We start from the raw sequence: 23,536 nt of genomic DNA, 5'->3' as shown, positions 1-23,536 counted from the left end.
CATTAATATTACGAGGGGTGATTGATAAGTTTGTGGCCTAAGGTAGAAGGAGTCAATTTTAGAAAACCTAGCACACTCACTTTTCAATATAGTCCCCTCCTACATTTACACACTTAGTCCAGCGGTCGTGGAGCATACGGATCTTGGACCTCCAGAAAGTGTCCACAGCAGGGGTGATTGATAAGTTCGTAGCCTAAGGTAGGAGATGAGTTATTAACTTCAAACTTTTGCATAATCACTCAAAGAGTTGAACTGCATGTGCATGTAACGAGAGCTGTATAACTCATCCCCTTCTACCTTAGGCCGCTAGACTAAGTGTGTAACTGCAGGAGGGGGCTATGTTGAAAAATAAATGTGCTACGTTTTCTAAAATTGCCTCCTTCTACCTTCGGACATGAATTTATCAATTACCCCTCATATATTCCGTCATCATATTTGACCTACCAAAATGAACCATGGTTTTGTGAAGGACAAGTTAAGCACAAAGTTTACAAGGATGCTGCCAGGACTTGAGGACCTGAGTTATAGGGAAAGACTCAATAGGTTAGGTCTTCATTCCCTGGAGCACAGGAGAACGTGGGGCGATCTTTTAGAGGTTCTCAAATCGATGAGGGGTATAGATAGAGCGAATCCCCTCTGCTTGCGAATAGAACTAGAGTGGAAGGTAAAATATTCAAGGGGAATCTGAGGGGCAAGTTCTTCTCTACGAGGGTGGTGCAAGTGTGGAACGAGAGGTGGTAGAGGCAAGTTCAATTGTAACACATGAGAAGTTTGGATAGGTACATGGGTGAAATGGAGGACTATGGTCTGGGTAAGGATAGATGGGTCCAGCCACACCATACAGCAAAGCCCGGATGGGCTGGAAGGCCTGTTTCTGTGCTGTAGTGCTCTATAACAAGTTTTTAACGTAATTAGCATTAAAGTTTAATTCCACAGACAATACTTTCACGAAGATGAGGGGTTTGGAACTCCTGGATTACGGACCAGTACAATGAAGGAACATGGCACCCTTTGGCCCGCAATGTTGTGCCGACCTTTTAACCTACTCCACGATCAATCTAAACCCTTCCTTGCCACAAAGCTCTCCATTTCTCTTTCAGCTACGTCCGTAGTCTCTTAAGTGTCCCTAATGCATCTGCCTCCACCATCCCTGGTAGCCCATTCCACCCACTGACCACTTTGCGTGTGAAAGAAACTTACCTCTGACATCACCCTTACACTTTCCTCCAATCAACTTAAAATTACGCCCTGGGGAAAAGGTGTTCGGTAATCCAATTCCATTCTCCTCCACTTCAAATATCTCTGAGGATCTATCCTGGTCCCAACATACAAAGAAGGCACATCAGCTGTATTTCATTTGGAGTTTGAGATTTGGTATGTTACCAAAGATACTCACAGATTTCTATAGATGTACCGTGAAAAGCATTCTGACTGGCTGCAACATCGTCTGGTATGGAGGTGGGGAAAGGATCTACTGCACAGGGTCAAAGTACACCGCAGAGACTTGTAAACTTAGCTTGATCATGGGCACTAGCCTCTGTAGTATCCAAGACATCTTCAAGGAGCGATGCCTCAAAAAGGTGGCATCCATCGTTAAGGACCCCCATCACCCAGGACATGCCCTCTTCTCATTGCTACCATCAGGGAGGAGGTACAGGAGCCTGAAGGCACACTCTCAATGATTCAGGAACAGCTTCTGCCCCTCTGCCATCCGATTTCTGAATGGACATTGAACCCATGAACACTACCTCACCACTTTTTTATTTCTGTTTTTGTACTGCTTATTTAATTATCTTACATATATAACATTTGTATTATGAGCAATACACACAAAATGACCAAGGAACTCAGGCTAGGCAGCATCTATGGAAATAAATACAGTCGACATTTCAGGCTGAGACCCTTCTTCAGGACTGAGGAGGACGGGGGAAGACGCCAGAATTAAGAAGTGCGGAGAGGGGAAGGAGGATTGCTGGAAGGTGAGAGGTGAAGCCAGGTGGGTGGGAAAGGTCAAGGGCTGGAGAGGAAGCAATCTGATAGGAGAGGAGAGTGGACCATGGGAGAAAGGGAAGGAGGAGGTAGGAAGGTGAGAAGAGGTACAAGATCAGAAGGGGGGAAGGGTATATTAGTTTACCACAAGTAGAAGTTGATATTCATACCATCTGACTGGATATGAAGACTTGGCTCTCCACCCTGAGCGGTGGCCTCCTCTTGGCCATTGACCGACACATTGGATTGGGAATTGAAAGGTTTGTCCACTGGAGTCCTGTTTGCAGCGGATGGTGCGAGGGTGCTCGATGAAGCGGTCCCGCCAATTTACGGCCGGTAGAGGCCACAGCGGGAGCAGCAGACACAATTGACGACCCCAGCAGATTCACTGGTGAAGTGCTGCCTCACCTGGAAGGACTGAGGAAGGTATTATGTGGATAGGTTGAGTGAGCGAGGGCTTTCCTCTAGAGGGAAGGAGGATGAGGCGACTTGATAGAGGTGTACATAATTATAAGAGGCATAGGTCAAGTGGATAACCAAAGACATTTTCTCCAAGGCAGAAATGGTTCATATCAAAGAGCATAATTTTGAGGTGGGGAAACGTATGAGGCAGGGGTGGGTGGGCAAATGTATATCAGCCAATCATGTGGCAGCAACTCAACATATAAAAACATGCAGACCAAATTCAGAATGGGGGAAGAAACGTGACCCAAGGAACTTTGACCATGGAATCATTGTTGGCGCCAGACAGGGTGGTTTGAGTATCTCAGAAAGTGCTGATCTCCTGGGATTCTCACGCACAAGTGTCTCTAGAGTTTACAGAGAATGGTGTGAGAAACAAAAAACATCCAGTGAGTGGCAGATCTGTTGGGGGGAAAACAATGCCTAGTTAATGAGAGAGGTTCAGAGGAGAATGGCCAGACTGGTTCAAGCTGACAGGAAGGCAACAGAAACTGAAATAACCACGTGCTACCACGGTGGTGTGCAGAAAACGCACACGTGGAACCTGATGATGGGCTACAGGAACAGAAAACCACAAACGTACAGAAACACACTCGGTGGGCCACTTGATTAGGCTCTTCCACTACCTGTGAAGGAGGTCACTGATTGTATTTCCAGAATGTGGGCAACTTTCAGGAGAATTGGAGCCAGAAACTTGACAGTACTTCGGTTGTTAAAAGGTTAAGACCAAAGGGGAGGAAATCGGTAACGCAAGGGAGCATAACTTTAAAGTGATTGGAGGAAAGTATTGGGGGGGGGGGGGGAATGCCAGAGGTAATTTCTTTGCACAGAGTGTGTCGGGTGGATGGTGCAGCAGATACATTAAAGCCAACAAACAAACTCTTCTCGGGCTTCCAGCCGGGTGTGGGTCTGCCAAATTCTTCAGGGATCTCTGAAGAAGATGGCAGCAGAGTTTGTCATCAAAGCCTTGGTTATAATCGATACCCATACCCAGCCGGAAGCCCGGAAAGAGCTTTTTCGTCATATATGCTGGGAAGGCACTAGATCCTTTTTTTTACATGAGAGCCATTTCAGGAACTGTTAGACAGATACATGGATGATAGAAAAACGGAAGGGTAAGTGGGAGGGAAAGGTTAGATTGAGTTTAAGAATAGGCAAAAAGTTTGACACATCTTGTGTTCTGTGTACATACAGCTTACTGGACTAGGAACTGCATTTTTGAAAAGGTCTGCAGGAGAGGCTCTCCGGACTACCACCAGTGTTCCAACAGCTAAAAGTACGAGGACTGTCGTTCATGGGATACAGTAAGTTTGGGTACGATTAGATCGAGTTTCTTTCAGGTAATTTAAAGGAATTGGCAGGGTAATGCCGGCTAGGTGTGACAATTCAGAACTTGGAGACAGACAAGAGTTCAAGGCTCGGCCATTGACAAGAACAAAAATTGAATACGTTCAGGCAAAACAAAAATGGATGAGATGTCAAACTCTCTCCCACAAAAATACAGTTGATGCAGACTTGGTTAACTGTTTTATATCGGTGATTGGTACACACGTTTGCTAACCAAGGTCATTAAGAGTTACAGAGCACAGACTGGTAACTGGATACAAAGCATCAGCAAACACAATGACTTACTGGAAAGAAAGAATGGCTTCTGCCTTTGGGTACATGGCTGCAATGGAAAGTCAGGACGGACAAGCAGACCAGAAGACTAATCCATTCTGTCTGTAAAGTTGGGACTTGCCTCAATAAACATAATCTCTCTCTATATTTTTTTTAAAATCAGAAATTTATATTCTATGCCATACAGTACAAGATTGTCAGCTCCATTTTGCACATCAAGTAAAAGTTTCTCTTCGTTAATTATACAATCTCTTTGTCAGGAAAATAGTTACTTTTAGAAAATATATTGCTTGATTTACAAACATTTCTGTGGTCATTGCTAGAAAAAATATTTTTTCTTCTTGGTTTGACAGGAGGACCCAATTCCTCGACGAAAGTTAATATTTTTGTCAGTAGTGAGGTTAAGGAACTGCAGTCGTGGACAGAATTCTGAACATTAGCTTGCTGGTGGTGGATTTGATTGGTGGCAAGGTTCTAGGTTGTATTGTTGGGGCGGGAGCTGCAGTTTACAGACCCGGGCAGCAACTGCTGGCAGAATCAGTATGGACCACGGAAGGATCCTGAGCACTGGGCAGCCTGTCTACAGAAAAATCGGTACGCCTCCAGCACTGTCCCCTGGCCCCCCCGGAAAAGCCCAAAGCCACTGCCGAGCTTTCTGAAGTGGCCACTATTGCGTGGACGGGAGCTCCCACAAGAGAGCAGCGGAACGAGGTCAGGTCCTCGTTTCAGTGGTACCCACTTGACGGACAATCACCGGCCCTGGGGCCAAAGGTGAACGTGGCCGCCTCTATTCCAACTGTGGGATAGGTTCACCCAGGAGCTGCAGCCCACTCTCAAGACCTGCTTTAGTAGAGTCAGCCTGTATTTCCAGCGTCTCGGAAGACAAACTCAAACCCCCTCTGATAGCCATCTGCACAGCCTCTACTGGGCACCAAAGGTTTCAAAAACATTTCTGTTCAAATGTGACGGAATTGGGACGATTCTGCTGGAAGCGTCCCTCTCCCAAACGATTGAAGGGGAAACATGTTGGATTTTGATTTGGTTCTCCCAGTTCAGAAACACTCAGCTGTGTATTCCACTGCTGACCTTATTAAAGGGATTTCTGCATTTAGCCAGGAATAAATATGTTTAAAGGTACTAGCAAGCACTGCGCAGGACTGCCTAACTTTGGCCGAGTGCATCACAACCAATGCCGGTGCAGCTCAGTTATGCTGCCCCCTGAAGGTCAACACCAGTCCCCAGCTTGGACAACCCGCCGCAGTCGGCTCCGTCAGTCGGGACGGCTGGTGGATCAATACATCCCGCACAAAGGGAGATGTCTGGGATACCCTGCTCCAGGGAGGAGGGGTGCAAGGGGAGTTTAGAGAGTCACCGAGCGGAAGTGTCCTGCCCGGGGTGAAGAGAGCCACCTGATTCCTCGAAGGAGGCGCCCAGCGGCCAAACGAGGGGGTTGGAAGGAAGTGGAGAAATCGCCGCCATTGATCACAATGATCAGAGACAGTCACCCCTCGGGGGGGTCTGGTGATCGAGACCTCTTGCATTACTCTGTGAAAACTCCACCCGTCCCAATTCCTTCTGCGCCAAATTCCTGCCCCACCACCCCCACCCGACAGGCTGGGGAACCGGGAGTAAGAACCATCCTCAAATTGCAGCCCCCCTGCATGATTTGAACAGGCCGCTCAGCGGCACGAGAGGAGCTCGAAACGAAGAGCAGCGCTACAATCCCATGAAACCGCAAGGGGGAATCTCCCACTCTCGGTCCAGGGGCCGTCTCTACCCGGCTTCTCTCTGTCCACATCGCCCCAAATCTTGCTCTCGGCTGGGTGGCGGTGGGGACTTGGACACGGGCTGCCCTCTCTCAGTGCTCCACCGAAGGGGTAAAACGGTAAATTTGAACGCCAGCAATTACAACAGGGAGGCAAAGACTCCCCCCCCTCCCCTCTGTAAACCCTTCGCCCCCGGTGTAAGCCTTCAAAGGCTGCAAGAACATCCACTCCCTGGCCTGACACTCAGCCTGCCAGCCCTGTCAAAAGACTGCAGGGTGGAAGGGGCTCAGGAGTGAGCTGCGGCTCGTGTTGCCTGGTCCGCCTCAAACCAAACTGTCCTCTCCTGATGGTCTCTCTCATCCCACCCACTCAAAAGCAACGCCCTCCCCTGTTACCACTCTCCCATCTCCCGCCTGCCTCTCAGGTCAGGACAGGAAGTGCACCCCGCTGACGCAAAAGCTCGCAGGGGAGGGGACACCGTCAGGCAAACAAGACGCCAGAACGAGAGGGCAACAGCAGACCTGTCCCGGAGAGCAAGACAACTGGAAGCCATCTTGGATGCCACGGCAATGGAGCTTCCCCGCTGGATGCACATGGTAAGGGGAGAGCTTTAAACAAATCCTGAGTATTCACAGCACGAAGGAGGTGGATGGGACGGGGGTGAAACCAGCAGAAAACAAAGCACTCCGAAATTTCTTCTGCCCCTGGCACTCGCAGGAGTGGCTGAAACATGACTGAAAGCACCAGGGCATCAGTGTCCAGTCTTCGGAGGCGATGGCTGTGAGGCGTCCTGCCGAGGCCCGGATCCATCTGAATTGGGGCTTCCTTCACGAGCCTCGCCGAGGAGCGGAGAATGTCCGCGGACCCGAGTGCCCGTTCCGGGAACTCCCGCCTCCCGGAATCACGGGAGCTGGATCCCCCAGTTCCTGAGAAGTCCCCTCGATCCACCTGCTGGTCGTCCAGAAGGCAAGTTCCCTGAATGCCGGACGCACAGGACGCGGCAGTGGAGGGGCGGTGGTGGGTGGGGTGGGTTGGGTTTTGGGGGTGAGGGGGGAAGGTCAGGTGCAGACCGAGGTGCTGGTTTCTGGTTTGGTGAGGTGGCAGATAGCAAGCGTCCCGTACAAGGTAGGATCAGTCAAGGGAAAGAGCAGCAAGAGGAAGAGGACAACTCCCAGCACGTAGAAGAAGAATATCATGAGCTTCTGAGGGTGCTCAATGACGGCCCCGATTGCTGGGAATCCCATGTAGTTACAGAATGAATGGCAGAGAACCGGACCAATCAGGTGCCCTGGAAGAGAAGGATTGCGTCAGACCAGTAAGTGCGTAGACCCACACCCTCCCCACCCTACCCCAAGGTACAACTCATCCCAATACCCAATGGGATACCAAAACCTTCCGGGGACATTCACCCCCTCCCCAAAACATCCTGGACCACAAACCATCCTCTCAGAGGCACCCCAAAACACCCTGAACTCCCTCCTCCCCAAAGCAACCTGAACCACAAACCATCCTTCTCAGGGATACCCCAAAACCACAGGCAGTCCTTCCTCAGACACCCCAAAAATACAGGCAGCTTTTCCCTGGGACACCACGAAAACAAAGGCTGCCCCTCCATGGGGCACCACAAAAACACCGGCCACCCCTATGCGGGACGCCACAAAAACACAGGCCGCCTCTCCACGGGACACCATAAAAACACAACCGCCTCTCCGCGGGACACCACAAAAACACAGGCCGCCCCTCTGCGGGACGCCACAAAAACACAGGCCGCCTCTCCGCAGGACGCCACAAAAACACAGGCCGCCCCTCCGCGGGACGCCACAAAAACACAGGCCGCCCCTCGCGGGACGCCACAAAAACACAGGCCACCCCTCCGCGGGACGCCACGAAAACACAGGCCGCCCCTCCGCGAGACGCCACGAAAACACAGGCCGCCCCTCCGCGGGACACCACAAAAACACAGGCCGCCTCTCAGCCCCTTCCCAGGATGGCAGGAGTCAGAGGCGATGGATCCCCAGTGCAGGCGGGAGAGGCAGGAAGGGAGTGAACAGATACTGACCTGTCCTGATGAAGATAAAAGCTGTGTAAGCCCCGAACACTGCCGTATAGGAAAACTGGAAAACTGGGAAGAAAGGGAATGGAAAACACCTGGGTTAGCTCAAGTACTTGGGAATGGGTGGCCTTGGCTTCTGTGGTGGGCACCGATCCTGGTCTGCTGGGATGGCTGGGCCCAGAGATGGAGGGAATTTTCAATGTTCTACTCAATGCTCTCGTCCAAGAAGACCACAGCCTTGTTGTAGGGTTAGGAGGCTTGAGTGCCTCAATGACCCAGAGAGCTACAGTGGCTGGAGTCAGGGCTTTACGCTTCGGCTCTTGGCAGGGTCACCAAAGCCAAACAGGGTCGAAGGGCAGAGGCCAGACTCAGAGTGGTCCACCGGTCCTCCAGGTTCGGGGGTTCAGCTCAGGGCTAACTAGTAAGACAGACTCGGGGAAGCAGCAATGAAGCCTCCTTCTACATCTGAGCGCGATGGTATTCCTGAGTCTCCTCCACCCAGGATTTGCATGACTGACACGATGGAGGACCTTCACTGCTGCCCTACATGGCAGCGGCTTAACGGGCAGTGAGTTCTCATTTCTGTGCGGTGAGCTTTCCTCCTTTCCCGACTCCCCCAGCTTCAGTGAGGCAGATGGAGTTGCCCTCCTCCACCCTCTTTCCTGTCCATATTGGGAGCCCAGATATCACCATCTGGGGGAGTGGTGGGGTTGGGATGCTTTGGTCTGTCTCACCTGTAACCAAACACTCTCCTAACGCGCGCGCGCACGCACACACACACACACACAGACAATGAGTGTGCCCTTCCCTGCCCCAGACACAAAATGCAAGTCAGCAAGCCCCCTCCTCCTCCCTCCGGGTGCCGTGTGCTTCTCACCTGCCGAGAGGAAAATGCCGACCACTGTCCCTTGTCTGAACTTCAGCAGCTCGATGACGTGGTGGAAATGAGCTGGGGAGGCAGGAAAAAAATAAAAAGAGGCAGAAAATTAGCATCAGGGCACACGTTGCCCTCCTTCGCTTCTGACGTCATGAGCCTTGCTGAACTGTCGTGCTCCAGGCCTCGCCTGGGGACCGCAGCCCAGGGACCGACTGCTCTTCACACACCCCCAGTCTATTCTGTGACAGCCGCCAGAGGGATAGAGGCAGTACTGGAGAGGAAGGAAATTCGAGCAGAAAAGACTACCCGGTGGAATAATCCTGGCTGGTATTCCACTCTCCTCCGGCAAGGGGCCGAACAGGCTGGCAAAACTCAGGACAGTGCCTAGTCCAGGTTCTCCCATAGACCATGGAGCTTTGCCATCCAAAGCCTTCGTAAATATTGAGACAAAATTGCAGGTAGAAACTCTCCTTTCCATTTCAGAGTAGCGCACGCACGCCCCGTTTGGAGAAACTCAGCAAGTCAGGCAGCATCTATTGCGATAAATGAACATACGACGTTTCAGGCCGAGACCCTTCATCAAGAAAGGGGGAAAGGAGAATAGGTGGTTGCGGGGGGAGGGGGGAAGAAGGGAAAGAGGTCAAGCTGGCAGGTGATAGATGAAGGGCAGGAGGTGGGTGGGACAGAGGGTTGAATGAGTGAGAAGCTGGCAGGTAATAGATGAGGGGCAGGAGGTGGGTGGGACGGGGGGGTGAATGAGTGAAGCTGGGTGGGGATAGATGAGGAGCAGGAGGTGGGTGGGACGGGGGGGGGTCTGAATGAGTGAGAAGCTGGCAGGTAATAGATGAGGGGCAGGAGGTGGGTGGGACGGGGGGTAAATGAGTGAAGCTGGCAGGTGATAGATGAGGGGCAGGAGGTGGGTGGGACGGGAGGGGTGAATGAGTGAAGCTGGCAGGTGATAGATGAGGGGCAGGAGGTGGGTGGGACGGAGGGGTCTTAATGAGTGAGAAGCTGGCAGGTGATAGATGAGGGGCAGGAGGTGGGTGGGACGGGGGTCTGAATGAGTGAGAAGCTGGCAGGTGATAGATGAGGGGCAGGAGGTGGGTGGGACAAGGGGATGAATGAGTGAAGCTGGGTGGGGATAGATGAGGGGCAGGAGGTGGGTGGGACGGGGGTTTGAATGAGTGAGAAGCTGGATGGGAATAGATGAGGGGCAGGAGGTGGGTGGGACGGGGGGGTCTGAATGAGTGATGAGGGGCAGGAGGTGGGTGGGACGGAGGGGTGAATGAGTGAGAAGCTGGCAGGTGATAGATGAGGGGCAGGAGGTGGGTGGGACGGGGGTCTGAATGAGTGAGAAGCTGGATAGGAATAGATGAGGGGCAGGAGGTGGGTGGGACAAGGGGATGAATGAGTGAAGCTGGGTGGGGATAGATGAGGGGCAGGAGGTGGGTGGGACGGGGGTTTGAATGAGTGAGAAGCTGGATGGGAATAGATGAGGGGCAGGAGGTGGCTGGGACGGGGGGGTCTGAATGAGTGATGAGGGGCAGGAGGTGGGTGGGACGGAGGGGTGAATGAGTGAGAAGCTGGCAGGTGATAGATGAGGGGCAGGAGGTGGGTGGGACGGGGGTCTGAATGAGTGAGAAGCTGGATAGGAATAGATGAGGGGCAGGAGGTGGGTGGGACAAGGGGATGAATGAGTGAAGCTGGGTGGGGATAGATGAGGGGCAGGAGGTGGGTGGGACGGGGGTTTGAATGAGTGAGAAGCTGGATGGGAATAGATGAGGGGCAGGAGGTGGCTGGGACGGGGGCGTGAATGAGTGAAGCTGGTAGGTGATAGATGAGGGGCAGGAGGTGGGTGGGACGGGGGGTGAATGAGTGAGAAGCTGGTAGGTGATAGATGAGGGGCAGGAGGTGGGTGGGACGGGGGTCTGAATGAGTGAGAAGCTGGTAGGTGATAGATAAGGGGCAGCAGGTGGGTGGGACGGGGGCGTGAATGAGTGAAGCTGGGTGGGGATAGATGAGGGGCAGGAGATGGGTGGGATGGAGGGGTGAATGAGTGAGAAGCTGGCAGGTGATAGATGAGGGGCAGGAGGTGGGTGGGACGGAGGGCTGAATGAGTGAGAAGCTGGCAGGTGATAGATGAGGGGCAGGAGGTGGGTGGGATGGAGGGGTGAATGACTGAGAAGCTGGCAGGTGATAGATGAGGGGCAGGAGGTGGGTGGGACGGGGGGTGAATGAGTGAAGCTGGTAGGTGATAGATGAGGGGCAGGAGGTGGGTGGGACGGAGGGGTGAATGAGTGAGAAGCTGGCAGGTAATAGATGAGGGGCAGGAGGTGGGTGGGACGGGGGGGTGAATGAGTGAAGCTGGGTGGGGATAGATGAGGAGCAGGAGGTGGGTGGGACGGGGGGGTCTGAATGAGTGAGAAGCTGGCAGGTGATAGATGAGGGGCAGGAGGTGGGTGGGACGGGGGTCTGAATGAGTGAGAAGCTGGCAGGTGATAGATGAGGGGCAGGAGGTGGGTGGGACAAGGGGATGAATGAGTGAAGCTGGGTGGGGATAGATGAGGGGCAGGAGGTGGGTGGGACGGGGGTTTGAATGAGTGAGAAGCTGGATGGGAATAGATGAGGGGCAGGAGGTGGGTGGGACGGGGGGGTCTGAATGAGTGATGAGGGGCAGGAGGTGGGTGGGACGGAGGGGTGAATGAGTGAGAAGCTGGCAGGTGATAGATGAGGGGCAGGAGGTGGGTGGGACGGGGGTCTGAATGAGTGAGAAGCTGGCAGGTGATAGATGAGGGGCAGGAGGTGGGTGGGACAAGGGGATGAATGAGTGAAGCTGGGTGGGGATAGATGAGGGGCAGGAGGTGGGTGGGACGGGGGTTTGAATGAGTGAGAAGCTGGATGGGAATAGATGAGGGGCAGGAGGTGGCTGGGACGGGGGGGTCTGAATGAGTGATGAGGGGCAGGAGGTGGGTGGGACGGAGGGGTGAATGAGTGAGAAGCTGGCAGGTGATAGATGAGGGGCAGGAGGTGGGTGGGACGGGGGTCTGAATGAGTGAGAAGCTGGATAGGAATAGATGAGGGGCAGGAGGTGGGTGGGACAAGGGGATGAATGAGTGAAGCTGGGTGGGGATAGATGAGGGGCAGGAGGTGGGTGGGACGGGGGTTTGAATGAGTGAGAAGCTGGATGGGAATAGATGAGGGGCAGGAGGTGGGTGGGACGGGGGGGTCTGAATGAGTGAAGCTGGGTGGGGATAGATGAGGGGCAGGAGGTGGGTGGGACGGGGGTTTGAATGAGTGAGAAGCTGGATGGGAATAGATGAGGGGCAGGAGGTGGGTGGGACGGGGGGGTCTGAATGAGTGATGAGGGGCAGGAGGTGGGTGGGACGAAGGGGTGAATGAGTGAGAAGCTGGCAGGTGATAGATGAGGGGCAGGAGGTGGGTGGGATGGGGGGTCTGAATGAGTGAGAAGCTGGTAGGTGATAGATGAGGGGCAGGAGGTGGCTGGGACGGGGGCGTGAATGAGTGAAGCTGGTAGGTGATAGATGAGGGGCAGGAGGTGGGTGGGACAGGGGGTGAATGAGTGAGAAGCTGGTAGGTGATAGATGAGGGGCAGGAGGTGGGTGGGACGGGGGTCTGAATGAGTGAGAAGCTGGTAGGTGATAGATAAGGGGCAGCAGGTGGGTGGGACGGGGGCGTGAATGAGTGAAGCTGGGTGGGGATAGATGAGGGGCAGGAGATGGGTGGGATGGAGGGGTGAATGAGTGAGAAGCTGGCAGGTGATAGATGAGGGGCAGGAGGTGGGTGGGACGGAGGGCTGAATGAGTGAGAAGCTGGCAGGTGATAGATGAGGGGCAGGAGGTGGGTGGGATGGAGGGGTGAATGACTGAGAAGCTGGCAGGTGATAGATGAGGGGCAGGAGGTGGGTGGGACGGGGGGTGAATGAGTGAAGCTGGTAGGTGATAGATGAGGGGCAGGAGGTGGGTGGGACGGAGGGGTGAATGTGTGAGAAGCTGGCAGGTGATAGATGAGGGCAGGAGGTGGGTGGGACGGAGGGGTGAATGAGTGAGAAGCTGGCAGGTGATAGATGAGGGGCAGGAGGTGGGTGGGACGGAGGGGTGAATGAGTGAGAAGCTGGTAGGTGATAGATGAGGGGCAGGAGGTGGGTGGGACGGGTGGTGAATGAGTGAAGCTGGTAGGTGATAGATGAAGGGCAGGAGGTGGGTGGGACGGAGGGGTGAATGAGTGAGAAGCTGGTAGGTGATAGATGAGGGGCAGGAGGTAGGTGGGACGGGGGGGGGGTGAATGAGTGAGAAGCTGGATGGGGGATAGGCGGAAGAGGTTCATTCCAGTTTGCACCCAGCCTTTTCACCCACCATCTCTGTTTCTTTCTGACCTACAGAGAGACCGAGCCAACTCCTGGAAGCACTTCAAACTTCTTCCATCTCCGCAGACACCTCCATTACTCGCCGATTAGAGCGTCAAGGGAGATTGAAACATCAAGGCGGAAGGCGAGCGAGGGCTGTGCGCCGACTATCTGATTTTTGGTCGCTGCTGGAAAAGGAGCCTGTGTGGGCTATCACCGTGCCAGGAGGGTAGGCCCCTGCTCTTCAGTGGTCTCTCTCTCTGTCGGTGATATCGGAGGATGTTACCGAGGCTCTGCGTTTATGGATTTGGTCTATAGACTATGACTTTTTCAGTCTTACGGTTTTACATTGTGTTGTCCCCCTTCCTATCTCATTTTTTGTGCGGGGGGAGAGAGGGGTTGATGCTCTTGTTGCGTTTTGTGCAGGGGGAGTGGGGTTTGCGAGGGAGGGAGGTCGATGTTCTTGTTCCACTTTGTGCGGGGCAAGGGAGGTTTTGGGGTGGTTGACGATCAGGACAAAGGTACTCTCAAGACCATAGAGAATAACACCATTAAGAAAGTCTTTGACTACAAGTACCTCGGGTCAAGAATGATGAGTTCGGAGAAGGACATAAAGATACGGAAGGTGCTGGCGTGGAGGCCTATGAACGACATGAAGGAAATCTGGAAGTCGAACCTGACCAGAGGGCTTAAAAAGAGGATTTTCATAGCAGTCATAGAGTCCATTCTCACGTACGGATGCAAGACGTGGACACTCACCAAGACTATGCGAAAGTCTCTAGATGGTTGCCATACACGAATGCTCCGGATGGCTCTTGACATGAGTTGGCAACAGCACATGATGAACGTCGAGCTCTATAATGACCTACCGAAGCTCACCACTAAAATCGAGGCAAGAAGACTGCAACTAGCAGGGCACTGTCTACGCCACCCCGAGCTACCTGCCAACCTAGTCATCATATGGGAGCCCAAGCACGGGAGGATGAACCCTGGGCGCCCTCCCAAGACTATGGTCAACACGCTCCTAGAAGGCAGCAGCGCGGTTAATATAGATGAACTGAACACACTGATGAGGGAGAGGGAGAAGTGGAGGGTCCGTCATCGTGCCCAACGCTGGCCCCCTAGGCCTAAGTTGGCGTAGTAGTAGTTGAAGATCAGGATGCTGTGTTTTTTTTGTGCGGGAGGGACTTCCATGGTTTTCTCTGTCTCGTGGCTATCTGGAGAAGACAAATCTCAGAGTTGTACACAGCATGCACATTTTGATAATAAGTGAACCTTTGAGGGGAAGGAACCTTTAGTATTTGAACCTTTAGTATTCCCCTCTTCTTCCTCCTGTGAATCCGGCATTTTTCCACCTTGGACTGTCCCGTACGCCGAAGGTACATTTATGAGTCGTCTTGTTTGTTCAAAATTCTATTCCTTCCAAACAAAGCTGCACATCTTGCCCAGGCGCTGGTCACTTCAGCCACTTCTCCCCAAGCCACGGAAGCAGCACTGTGGCCCAGTGAAGTACTTGCTCCAGCTGACCTAACATGGTGAGGTCATCCGCTCACTGGGGTGACCATTCAGCCCAGAGTGCACAGTGCACACAGTGAATGGCAGGACCCTAACGTACAGGGGGGTCTTGGGTCCAAGTCAACAGCTCCCTGTAAGTGGAAGCACGAGCAGATAGGCCGGTAAAGGTGGTGTCGGACATGCATTGCCTTCATCAGTCACGGTTCCTTCAGGTTTTTATCGCCAGGGTGGTAGTGGGGACAAGCTCCTACTATCTATTAAATGCGCCTCAAATAGCCTCTGACAACCAAGCCCGGCTCCTGGACTTCACGTGTGGCTTAGCTAAGCCCAGAAGGACCATTTCTACTGTCAGGAGAAGGGGCAAAGGTGAGTTACTGGCGCCTTAAGACCAGCCGCTTCAGGCAGATGGGGCTCGCAAGCCAAGGTTGGCAACTCAACTCAAAGGAAAACTTTGATCTCAAACCTCCGCGATATCCACTCATGGGGGAGGCTTCAGGAGTAAAACTCGAGGGAAGATCGGGAGCTGGAGTCCCTAAGACAGTCCTACGTTGAGTTCAACGCTGACTGGCAACTCCTGCGATGCTGCTGGTACCAAACTGTATCGTCCTCTGCCGTTCCTTTGGGCTCATCGGATGCGTGGAGAGGGGGAGCTTGTTACACGGGCAACAGCTCGCTCCCCGTATCGTCCTGCCCAGCCTTGCGTATCTCTACAGCTAGGACGCAACATCCTTGGTCAACCTCAGGAAGGAGTCAAGGAACTGAGCACAAGAGTCAGGAGGCCACGCTGCAGCTGGAAACAACTGGAGCACTGAGTGCAGTCCTAGTCCCTACTGTGTGCAAGTTACAGCCCAAGCACCCCGTGTTAAAAGAATTCATTCGGAGGCAACATCCACTCCACAGAGGAGAAGGGGTGGAAGGAAGCTATTCTTCTTCAGGTATAGATGGACCTTGGGGTCCAGGTCCAGAGCAAGTGAAGTGGGCAGGATGGCAGAGAAGGCCTGTGCTATCATTGGTCAGGGTAGCAAGTGTATCAATCAGGAGGTCACATTGCAGCCGTATAAAACTTTATTTGGGCTGCATTTGGAGTGTTATGTTCAGTTCTGGTCACCCCATTGCAGGAAGGATGTCGGGGCTTTGGAAAGGGTGCAGAGAAGGTTCACCAGGATGCTGCCTGGTTTAGAGAGCGTTAGCGATAAAGAGGGGTTGGACAAACTTGGATTGTTTTCTCTGGAGTGTTGGAGATCTAATCAACATTGATAAAATTATGAAAGGCACAGGGTAAACAATCAAAACCTTTGTTCACCCCCCACCACCAGCCAAGATAGAAACACCAAATATTAGTGAACATAACTTTAAGGTGAGAAGGGAAAAGTTTAAATGAGAGCATAAATGTTTAAAGTGAGAGGGCGCCTCATCTTAGAAAAGACGTGCTGGCATTGGAGAGGGTCCAGAGGAGGTTCACAAGGATGATTCCAGGAATCATACGAGGAACGTTTGATGGCTCTGGGTCTGTACTCGCTGGAATTTAGAAGGATGGGGGGGGGGGGGGGGGTCTCATTGAAAGCTTTCGAATGTTGAAAGGCCTAAACAGAGTAGATGTGGAAAGGATGCTTCCCATGATGGGAGAGTCTAGGACAAGGGGGCACCCTTTCAAAACAGAGATGTGGAGAAATTTCTTTAGCCAGAGGGTGGTGAAATTGTGGAATTTGTTGCCACAGGCAGCTGTGGAGGCCGGGTCATTGGGTGTATTTAAGGCAGAGATTGATAGGCTCTTGATTGGACATGGCATCAAAGGTTACGGGGAGAAGGCTGGGAACTGGGGCCAAGGAGGAGATTTAAAAACAAAGGATCAGGCATGATTGAATGGCAGAGCAGACTCGATGGGCCAGATGGCCTAATTCTGCTCCTGTGTCTTATGGTCTAAATACTTTTTCCTTTACCTGAGTCGTAGGCTGTCCCTTTCTCCAGAAATTTGACCTTTTGAGAAAACGATCAAATATTTGATAGTTTACTCAGAAGAATCAAACAGCTTCAATGTCACTTGGAAGTGACTTCTTGATGCATAATTACACAGCTACCGGAGACACGGAGACACCGAGACAGCTTTGACACAGTCGGTAACATGTTTCGCTCTGTTCACAGCCTTCTCCAGAGAAAGGGACAAGCCACACAAGAAAAATAAACACTAATAGATGTATCTAATGATTTTCCATTCACAAATTGATATCCAGTATTATTCCACAGGAGTCGGAACAGGCTGCCTTGGCCATTGGTGGAAGCGGCCACAACTGTGGCATTTAAGGGGTGCTTAGACAGTATATAGTTCGTGTGCAGGCAAATCGGGTTTCATTTAATTTGGCAAAACGGCGGGCCGGAGGATCGGTTTGAAGGCCAGCTACATGGACAGGTGACGAAGGACGTCGAGGGTCTAGGCCTCCACTCCGCATGCTCTATCCAGGATCAGATACCCAAGCGAACAGGAGGCACGCCTTGAGTTTGAGTTTAGGGTCGTGTGATCGGCTAGTATGGCGGAGGGGTCGGGGGGGGGGGGTCGATACCAAAGATCGAAGCCTGAAAGTTGATCAGAAATCTCAATGTCCCAAGCCGGGGGGGGGGGGGGACAGGGGGAGAGGAGGATGGGGGATAGGGGAGAGGGGGGTGGGGAGAGGGGGATAGATAGATAGAGAGATAGATAAAGGGGCTTGTTTTGCTGCTGTTGCTTGCTGTGCTCTGTGTTGCTCTGCTAAGCACTGCAGGCAGGCAGCGTTGGCTCAGGAGCGAGGTGATGCTGGCTGACTGCCCCGACACATTCCTCGGTTGTGTTGGTTGTTAACACAAACACTGCAGTTCACCGTATGTTTCCAAGCACAAGTGAGAAATCAATCCGAAGCTGAATCTGAATCTGTTCCAGTGCTGTATTGTTCTGACACCCGGCGGGGCGGGGACAGGGGCGCGAGCAAGCGGCTCTCTCGTTCTCAAGCCCGAGGCAGCAGGAAAGTGGCGGATACAGGGAAAATAACCAGACAAACGCACTCTCGGTGGACGGGCACACCTCGTCCCCGACGCCGCACCCGCCCCGGACAAAGCCACTTACCGACTCCGAAGAAAAGCGGGCAGGTTACGATGGCTCGGCTCAGGCCGGTGCAGGGCACCAGCATGGGCAACATGCACGCCCGGAAGACCAGCTCCTCCGTCAGCGGAGCCACCACCTGGTTCCGCATCCAACGCATGTCCGCCAAGCACTGCGCCCAACACCGAGGGTCTGCAAAAGAGACGACAGAGGATTAGTACACCCTTTGGACAGCAGGAGTACAGCCCGATGACACAGGAGTCTGCAGATGCCAGTGCTCTGTTCACGCAATCACTTTCCAGCACCAGCAATCGGGGGTTTCAATTCCCGCCACTGCCCGTAAGGAGTTTGTACGTTCTCCCCGTGACCGCGTGCGTTGCCGCCGGGTGCTCTGGTTTCCTCCCACATTGAAAAGACATACAGGGTGGTGTTAGTAAATTGCGGACCAGAAGTACAGCGACAGCTGCCGGCTGGCCCCAGAACATATTTGGACTGCTTCAGTCATTAACACAAATGGCACAGCGGGATTTTGAGACTAAAACATGCAAGAGCCGTCTTACAGTTGCAAGAAAAAGTCTGTGAACCCTTTACAATTATCTGGTTTTCTGCAATACTCATAAAATGTGGTCTGATCACAATCATGGACAAACACACTCTGCCTAAACTAATAACACACGAACAACTGCACTTCTTGTCAATACTGCGTACACCATTTAACCTATCACAGTCCAGGTTCAAAAAAGTATGTGAACCTCCAGGGTAAGGCCTTCTACAAAAACTATTTGGAGTCAGGTGTTCAAATTAATGAACGCTGAAGGGAGTGAAAAAGAACCCAAGGGTAATGGCTGAAGACCTTCATAAGATTTCTAGAACTTGCTAAAGTCTCTGTTCATGGGTCCACTATAAGAAAAGCACTGAACAGGAATGGTGTCCATGGAAGGTCACCACGGAGGAAACCACTGCTCTCGAAAAACAACATTGCTGCACGTCTCAAGTTTGCAAAAGACCACCTAGATGTTCCACAATGCTTCTGGGACAATGTCTTGCGAGACAAAAGTTGAACTTTCTGGCAGAAATGCACATTGCTCTGTTTGGAGGGAAAAGGCCACTGCACAACCAACACCAAAACCTCATCCCAGTTGTGAAGCATGGTGGAAGGAGCATCATGGTTTGGGGCTGCTTTGCTGTCTCAGGGCCTGGACAGCTTGCAATCATTGAGAGGACAATGAATTCAAAGTTGTATCAAGACATTTTACAGGACAATGTCAGGGTAGTGGTCTGTCGCCTGAATTTTAATAGAGGCTGGATGATGCAACAAGACGATGATCTGAAACACAAGAGTAAATCAACAACAAAATGGTTTAAAAAGAAGAAAAATTGTGTTATGGAATGGCCAAGTCAGAGCCCAGACCTTAACCCAATTTGAGATGCTGTGGCGTGACTGTCCATGCAAGGTGTCCCAGAAATAAAATGAAATAAAATTGGTCCCCTAATCTGAGGAAAGACATCCTTGCCATAGAGGGAGTACAAGGAAGGTTCACCAGATAGATTCCTGGGATGGCAGGACTTTCATATGAAGAAAGACTGGATCGGCTAGGCTTATACTCGCTGGAATTTAGAAGATTGAGGGGGGATCTTATTGAAACGTATAAAATTCTGAAGGGATTGGACAGGCTAGATGTAGGAAGATTGTTCCCGATGTTGGGGAAGTCCAGAACGAGGGGTCACAGTTTGAGGATAAAGGCCTTTTAGGACCGAGATGAGGAAAAACTTCTTCACACAGAGAGTGGTGAATCTGTGGAACTCTCTGCCACAGGAAACAGTTGAGGCCAGTTCATTGGCTATATTTAAGAGGGAGTTAGATATGGCCCTTGTGGCTAAAGGGATCGGGGGTATGGAGGGAAGGCTGGTACAGGGTTCTGAGTTGGATGATCAGCCATGATCATACTGAATGGCAGTGCAGGCTCGAAGGGCCGAATGGCCTACTCCTGCACCTATTTTCTAGGTTTCTATGTTTCTAAAATTCCTCCTCGCCACTGTGCAAGTCTGATCAGCAACTACAGGAAACGTTTGGTGAAGGTTATTGCTGCTAAAAGAGGTTCTACTAGTAATTAAATACAAGGGTTCACATAATTTTTCCAGCCTGGACTGTGAATGATTAAACAATGTGTTCAATAAAGACATGAACAGTGTAATTCCTCCGTCTCCGCCGCATCTGCTCTCAGGATGAGGCTTTTCATTCCAGGACGAGGGAGATGTCCTCCTTTTTTAAAGAAAGAGGTTTCCCTTCCTCCACTATCAACTCTGCTCTTAAACACATCTCCCCCATTTCACGTACATCTGCTCTCACTCCATCCTCCCGCCACCCCACGAGGAATAGGGTTCCCCTGGTCCTCACCTACCACCCCACCAGCCTCCGGGTCCAACATATTATTCTCCGTAACTTCCGCCACCTCCAACGGGATCCTACCACTAAGCACATCTTTCCCTCCCCCCCTCTGCTTTCCACAGGGATCGCTCCCTACGCGACTCCCTTGTCCATTCGTCCCCCCCATCCCTCCCCACTGATCTCCCTCCTGGCACTTATCCGTGTAAGTGGAACAAGTGCTACACATGCCCTTACACTTCCTCCCTTACCACCATTCAGGGCCCCAAACAGTCCTTCCAGGTGAGGCGACACTTCACCTGTGAGTTGGCTGGGGTGATATACTGCGTCCGGTGCTCCCGATGTGGCCTTCTATATATTGGCGAGACCTGACGCAGACTAGGAGACCGCTTTGCTGAACACCTACGCTCTGTCCGCCAGAGAAAGCAGGATCTCCCAGTGGCCACACATTTTAATTCCACGTCCCATTCCCATTCTGACATGTCTATCCACGGCCTCCTCTACTGTAAAGATGAAGCCAATAACTAACGGATGGGGTACGAGGGGGAGGTGGGGCCTTAGCAGATGTTAGAGAAGTCGATGTTCATGCCATCAGGTTGGAGGAACAACACCTTATATTCCCTCTGGGTAGCCTCCAACCTGATGGCATGAACATCGACTTCTCTAACTTCTGCTAAGGCCCCACCTCCCCCTCGTACCCCATCCGTTAGTTATTTTTATACACACATTCTTTCTCTCTCTCTCTCCTTTTTCTCCCTCTGTCCCTCTGACTATACCCCTTGCCCATCCTCTGGGTTCCCCCCCACCCCCCCGCTTGTCTTTCTCCCTGGACCTCCTGTCCCATGATCCTCTCATATCCCTTTTGCCAATCACCTGTCCAGCTCTTGGCTCCATCCCTCCCCCTCCTGTCTTCTCCTATCATTTTGGATCTCCCCCTCCCCCTCCCACTTTCAAATCTCTTACTCACTCTTCCTTCAGTTAGTCCTGACGAAGGGTCTCGGCCCGAAACGTCGACTGCACCTCTTCCTACAGATGCTGCCTGGCCTGCTGCGTTCACCAGCAACTTTGATGTGTGTTGATTGTTCGGGTGTTGTTAGTTTAGGCCGATTGTGTTTGTCTATTATTGTGACTTAGATGAAGATCAGACAGACCACATTTTATGAGTAATTAATGCAGAAATCCAAGAAATCGTGAAGGGTTCACAAACTTACTCTTGCAATTGTACGTGCTTAACAAAAGCCGCAGCCCTCTACTTCCATTACGAACAAACCAAAACCCTTACGCTGATGTAGTCACGTCAGACACCATCTCTGAAAGTGAACACAATAACTCAATGATGGTGTTTGTGAAATATGTAGAACAGTTTCTATTCTGAACAATCCGTGTCACCTGTCACCCATTACATTCCCCTACAGGGCAATTCCTGCATGTTTCGATGTGCACGTGGCTTTCCTCTCCCGTCTTTACATCGCTGGACCCAAGGACAGGACGCGTCCACGTGATTGTACAGTCAAAAGAATTGCACCACTTCGATGTCACTTGGAAACATTTCCCGATGGACAATTACACGGATACCTCAGTTACTGAGACAGCTCTGACAGAGTTGGCAACACGTTCCTCCCTGTTCAGAGCCTTCGCCAGAGAAAGGGACAAGCTACCAGGAAAAAATTAATAGATTTCCCATTCACAAATTGATGTCTAATATTAATTTCTAAGTCCTCAGTCCTTAATAATAGATTACAGTATTTTCTCTCTGTCCAGGGGAACGCCAACTCAGACCATGAGAGGCCTCTCATGGTCTGAGTCGACGTTCCCCTCCCTCCCTCCCCTCTGTCCAACATCAGCCTAACTGCTCTATGAACATAGAGACAGCGTGGTACAGGCCCTTCGGCCCACAATGTTGTGCTGACCTTTTATATATTTATAGGCATCCATTAGTCTCATGAGACCATGGATTTGCGACTTGGAAGGTTTCCAGGGCGCAGGCCTGGGCAAGGTTGTATGGAAATCTCCCCTGCAAGTCTCCCCTCTCCACGCCACCGATGTTGTCCAAGGGAAGGGCATTAGGACCCATACAGTTTGGCACCGGTGTCCTCGCTGAGCAGTGTGTGGTTAAGTGCCTTGCTCAAGGGTACACACGCTGCCTCAGCCAAGGCTCGAACTAGCGACCTTCAAATCACTAGACGAACGTCTTAACCACTTGGTCACACGCCAACACTTTTAACCTACTCTACGATTAATCTAACCTTTCCCTCCTACATAGCACTCCATTTTTCTACCATCCATGTGCCTATCTAAGAGTTTCTTAAATGCCCCTAATATATTGAAGATTCAAGTCCATTTATTATCAGGGAATGTAGGCTTGAGATTTGTTTGCTCATGGTAACAAAGCAAGAAACCCAAAATAACTCAATTAAATAAAAAAAATAAAAATGAAAGACCAACACCCGATGTGCAAGAGAAAGAAGAAAAAAAACACAAATCATGCAAACAATCGAAGCAAACAACAATTTTCCAAACCAAAATTGATTCCTCAGATCCGTACCTCGGAGCAGGCCGGAGTAGGCCCGAAGCCTCGCTTATCTGTTCATCAAATCAGCGAGCATGGAGCACAGCACCGGGCGGTCTTCATAGCCTCAATGCCACGGAGAGAGAGGAGTGACCATCAAGGAGAGTGAGCGAAATCGCCACTCACACTGGATCCCAACACCCTGTCTTTTCAGTTTATCTGGGCCGGCGTTTAAATTGACCAAACAACGGAACTGTACAATTCCTTGATTCCTTCTTGCTTGCCCATCTTAAACAGCGGGCTTATCTTTAACACCATCAATTCAATCGTCTTTTGATGCTTGCAATTCAGAAACCTTTCAAAACCATGGACTGAAAGTTACAAGGACCTGGGACTTTTATCGATTTACAGCCCATTAATTTCCCCAGTACTCCTCCCCCAGCCCCAAGAGCTGCTAGTTTCTTTGGGTTTCTCGTTCACTGAGTTTAAGTTCCCCATCTGCCACAATTGTGTTTCTGGTTCTGAAATACAGGATTCTCAACACTACTTAACCACTATGCTTAATTATTCGGAAGAAGATGGCGCCAGCGAGCAACGCCACCAAGGGCAACGTCCTCCGGACGGTTCACGAAACTTCTTTCACTTCTTCGACATCTGTTTCTTTCAGAATCAGAATTCTTTATCATCGCCAAGTATGTGGACACATACAGGGAACTTGATGCCGGTTTCCCTGAGCTCTCGCTGTACAGAATCAAAAAGCAAACAAAACAATAGTGCAAATAATCGTGAACTATATATGTGGTTCTACTACTGTTGGAGCCTGTGATCTACATTTTGGAGGTGCTCTTTCAGGATGATTGAGCGATCTGGCGCTTTACTGTCTCTGAGAGGCTTTGAGTGACGTGTGTAGCCTTGAGGCCAAGAAG

The 23,536-nt window shown here is 51.5% G+C and overlaps 1 protein-coding gene across 5 annotated transcripts in view; it reads right to left on the bottom strand.

Moving 5' to 3' along the window:
- Nucleotides 1-1,823: 1,823 nt before the first annotated feature.
- Nucleotides 1,824-23,536, bottom strand: part of rce1a (Ras converting CAAX endopeptidase 1a) — a 39,766-nt gene continuing 18,053 nt past the window's right edge. For 3 of the 5 annotated variants that reach the window (XM_072245708.1, XM_072245710.1, XM_072245712.1), the window contains 4 exons: nt 17,740-17,907; nt 8,768-8,839; nt 7,897-7,959; nt 1,824-7,125 (listed from right to left, as the gene is read on the bottom strand). In XM_072245708.1, coding sequence (XP_072101809.1) covers nt 6,896-7,125; nt 7,897-7,959; nt 8,768-8,839; nt 17,740-17,907 — 533 coding nt within the window. In that variant the 3' untranslated portion in view covers nt 1,824-6,895. The remainder of the gene's footprint in view (nt 7,126-7,896; nt 7,960-8,767; nt 8,840-17,739; nt 17,908-23,536) is intronic. The other 2 variants (XM_072245707.1, XM_072245711.1) reach the window with 1 other exon arrangement.

The sequence above is a fragment of the Mobula birostris genome, chromosome 28 (genome assembly GCF_030028105.1).
Source record: "Mobula birostris isolate sMobBir1 chromosome 28, sMobBir1.hap1, whole genome shotgun sequence".
NCBI lineage: Eukaryota > Metazoa > Chordata > Chondrichthyes > Myliobatiformes > Myliobatidae > Mobula > Mobula birostris.
The sequence above is the reverse complement of the archived record's forward strand: the minus strand, read 5'-3'. Positions and strand labels throughout refer to the sequence as shown.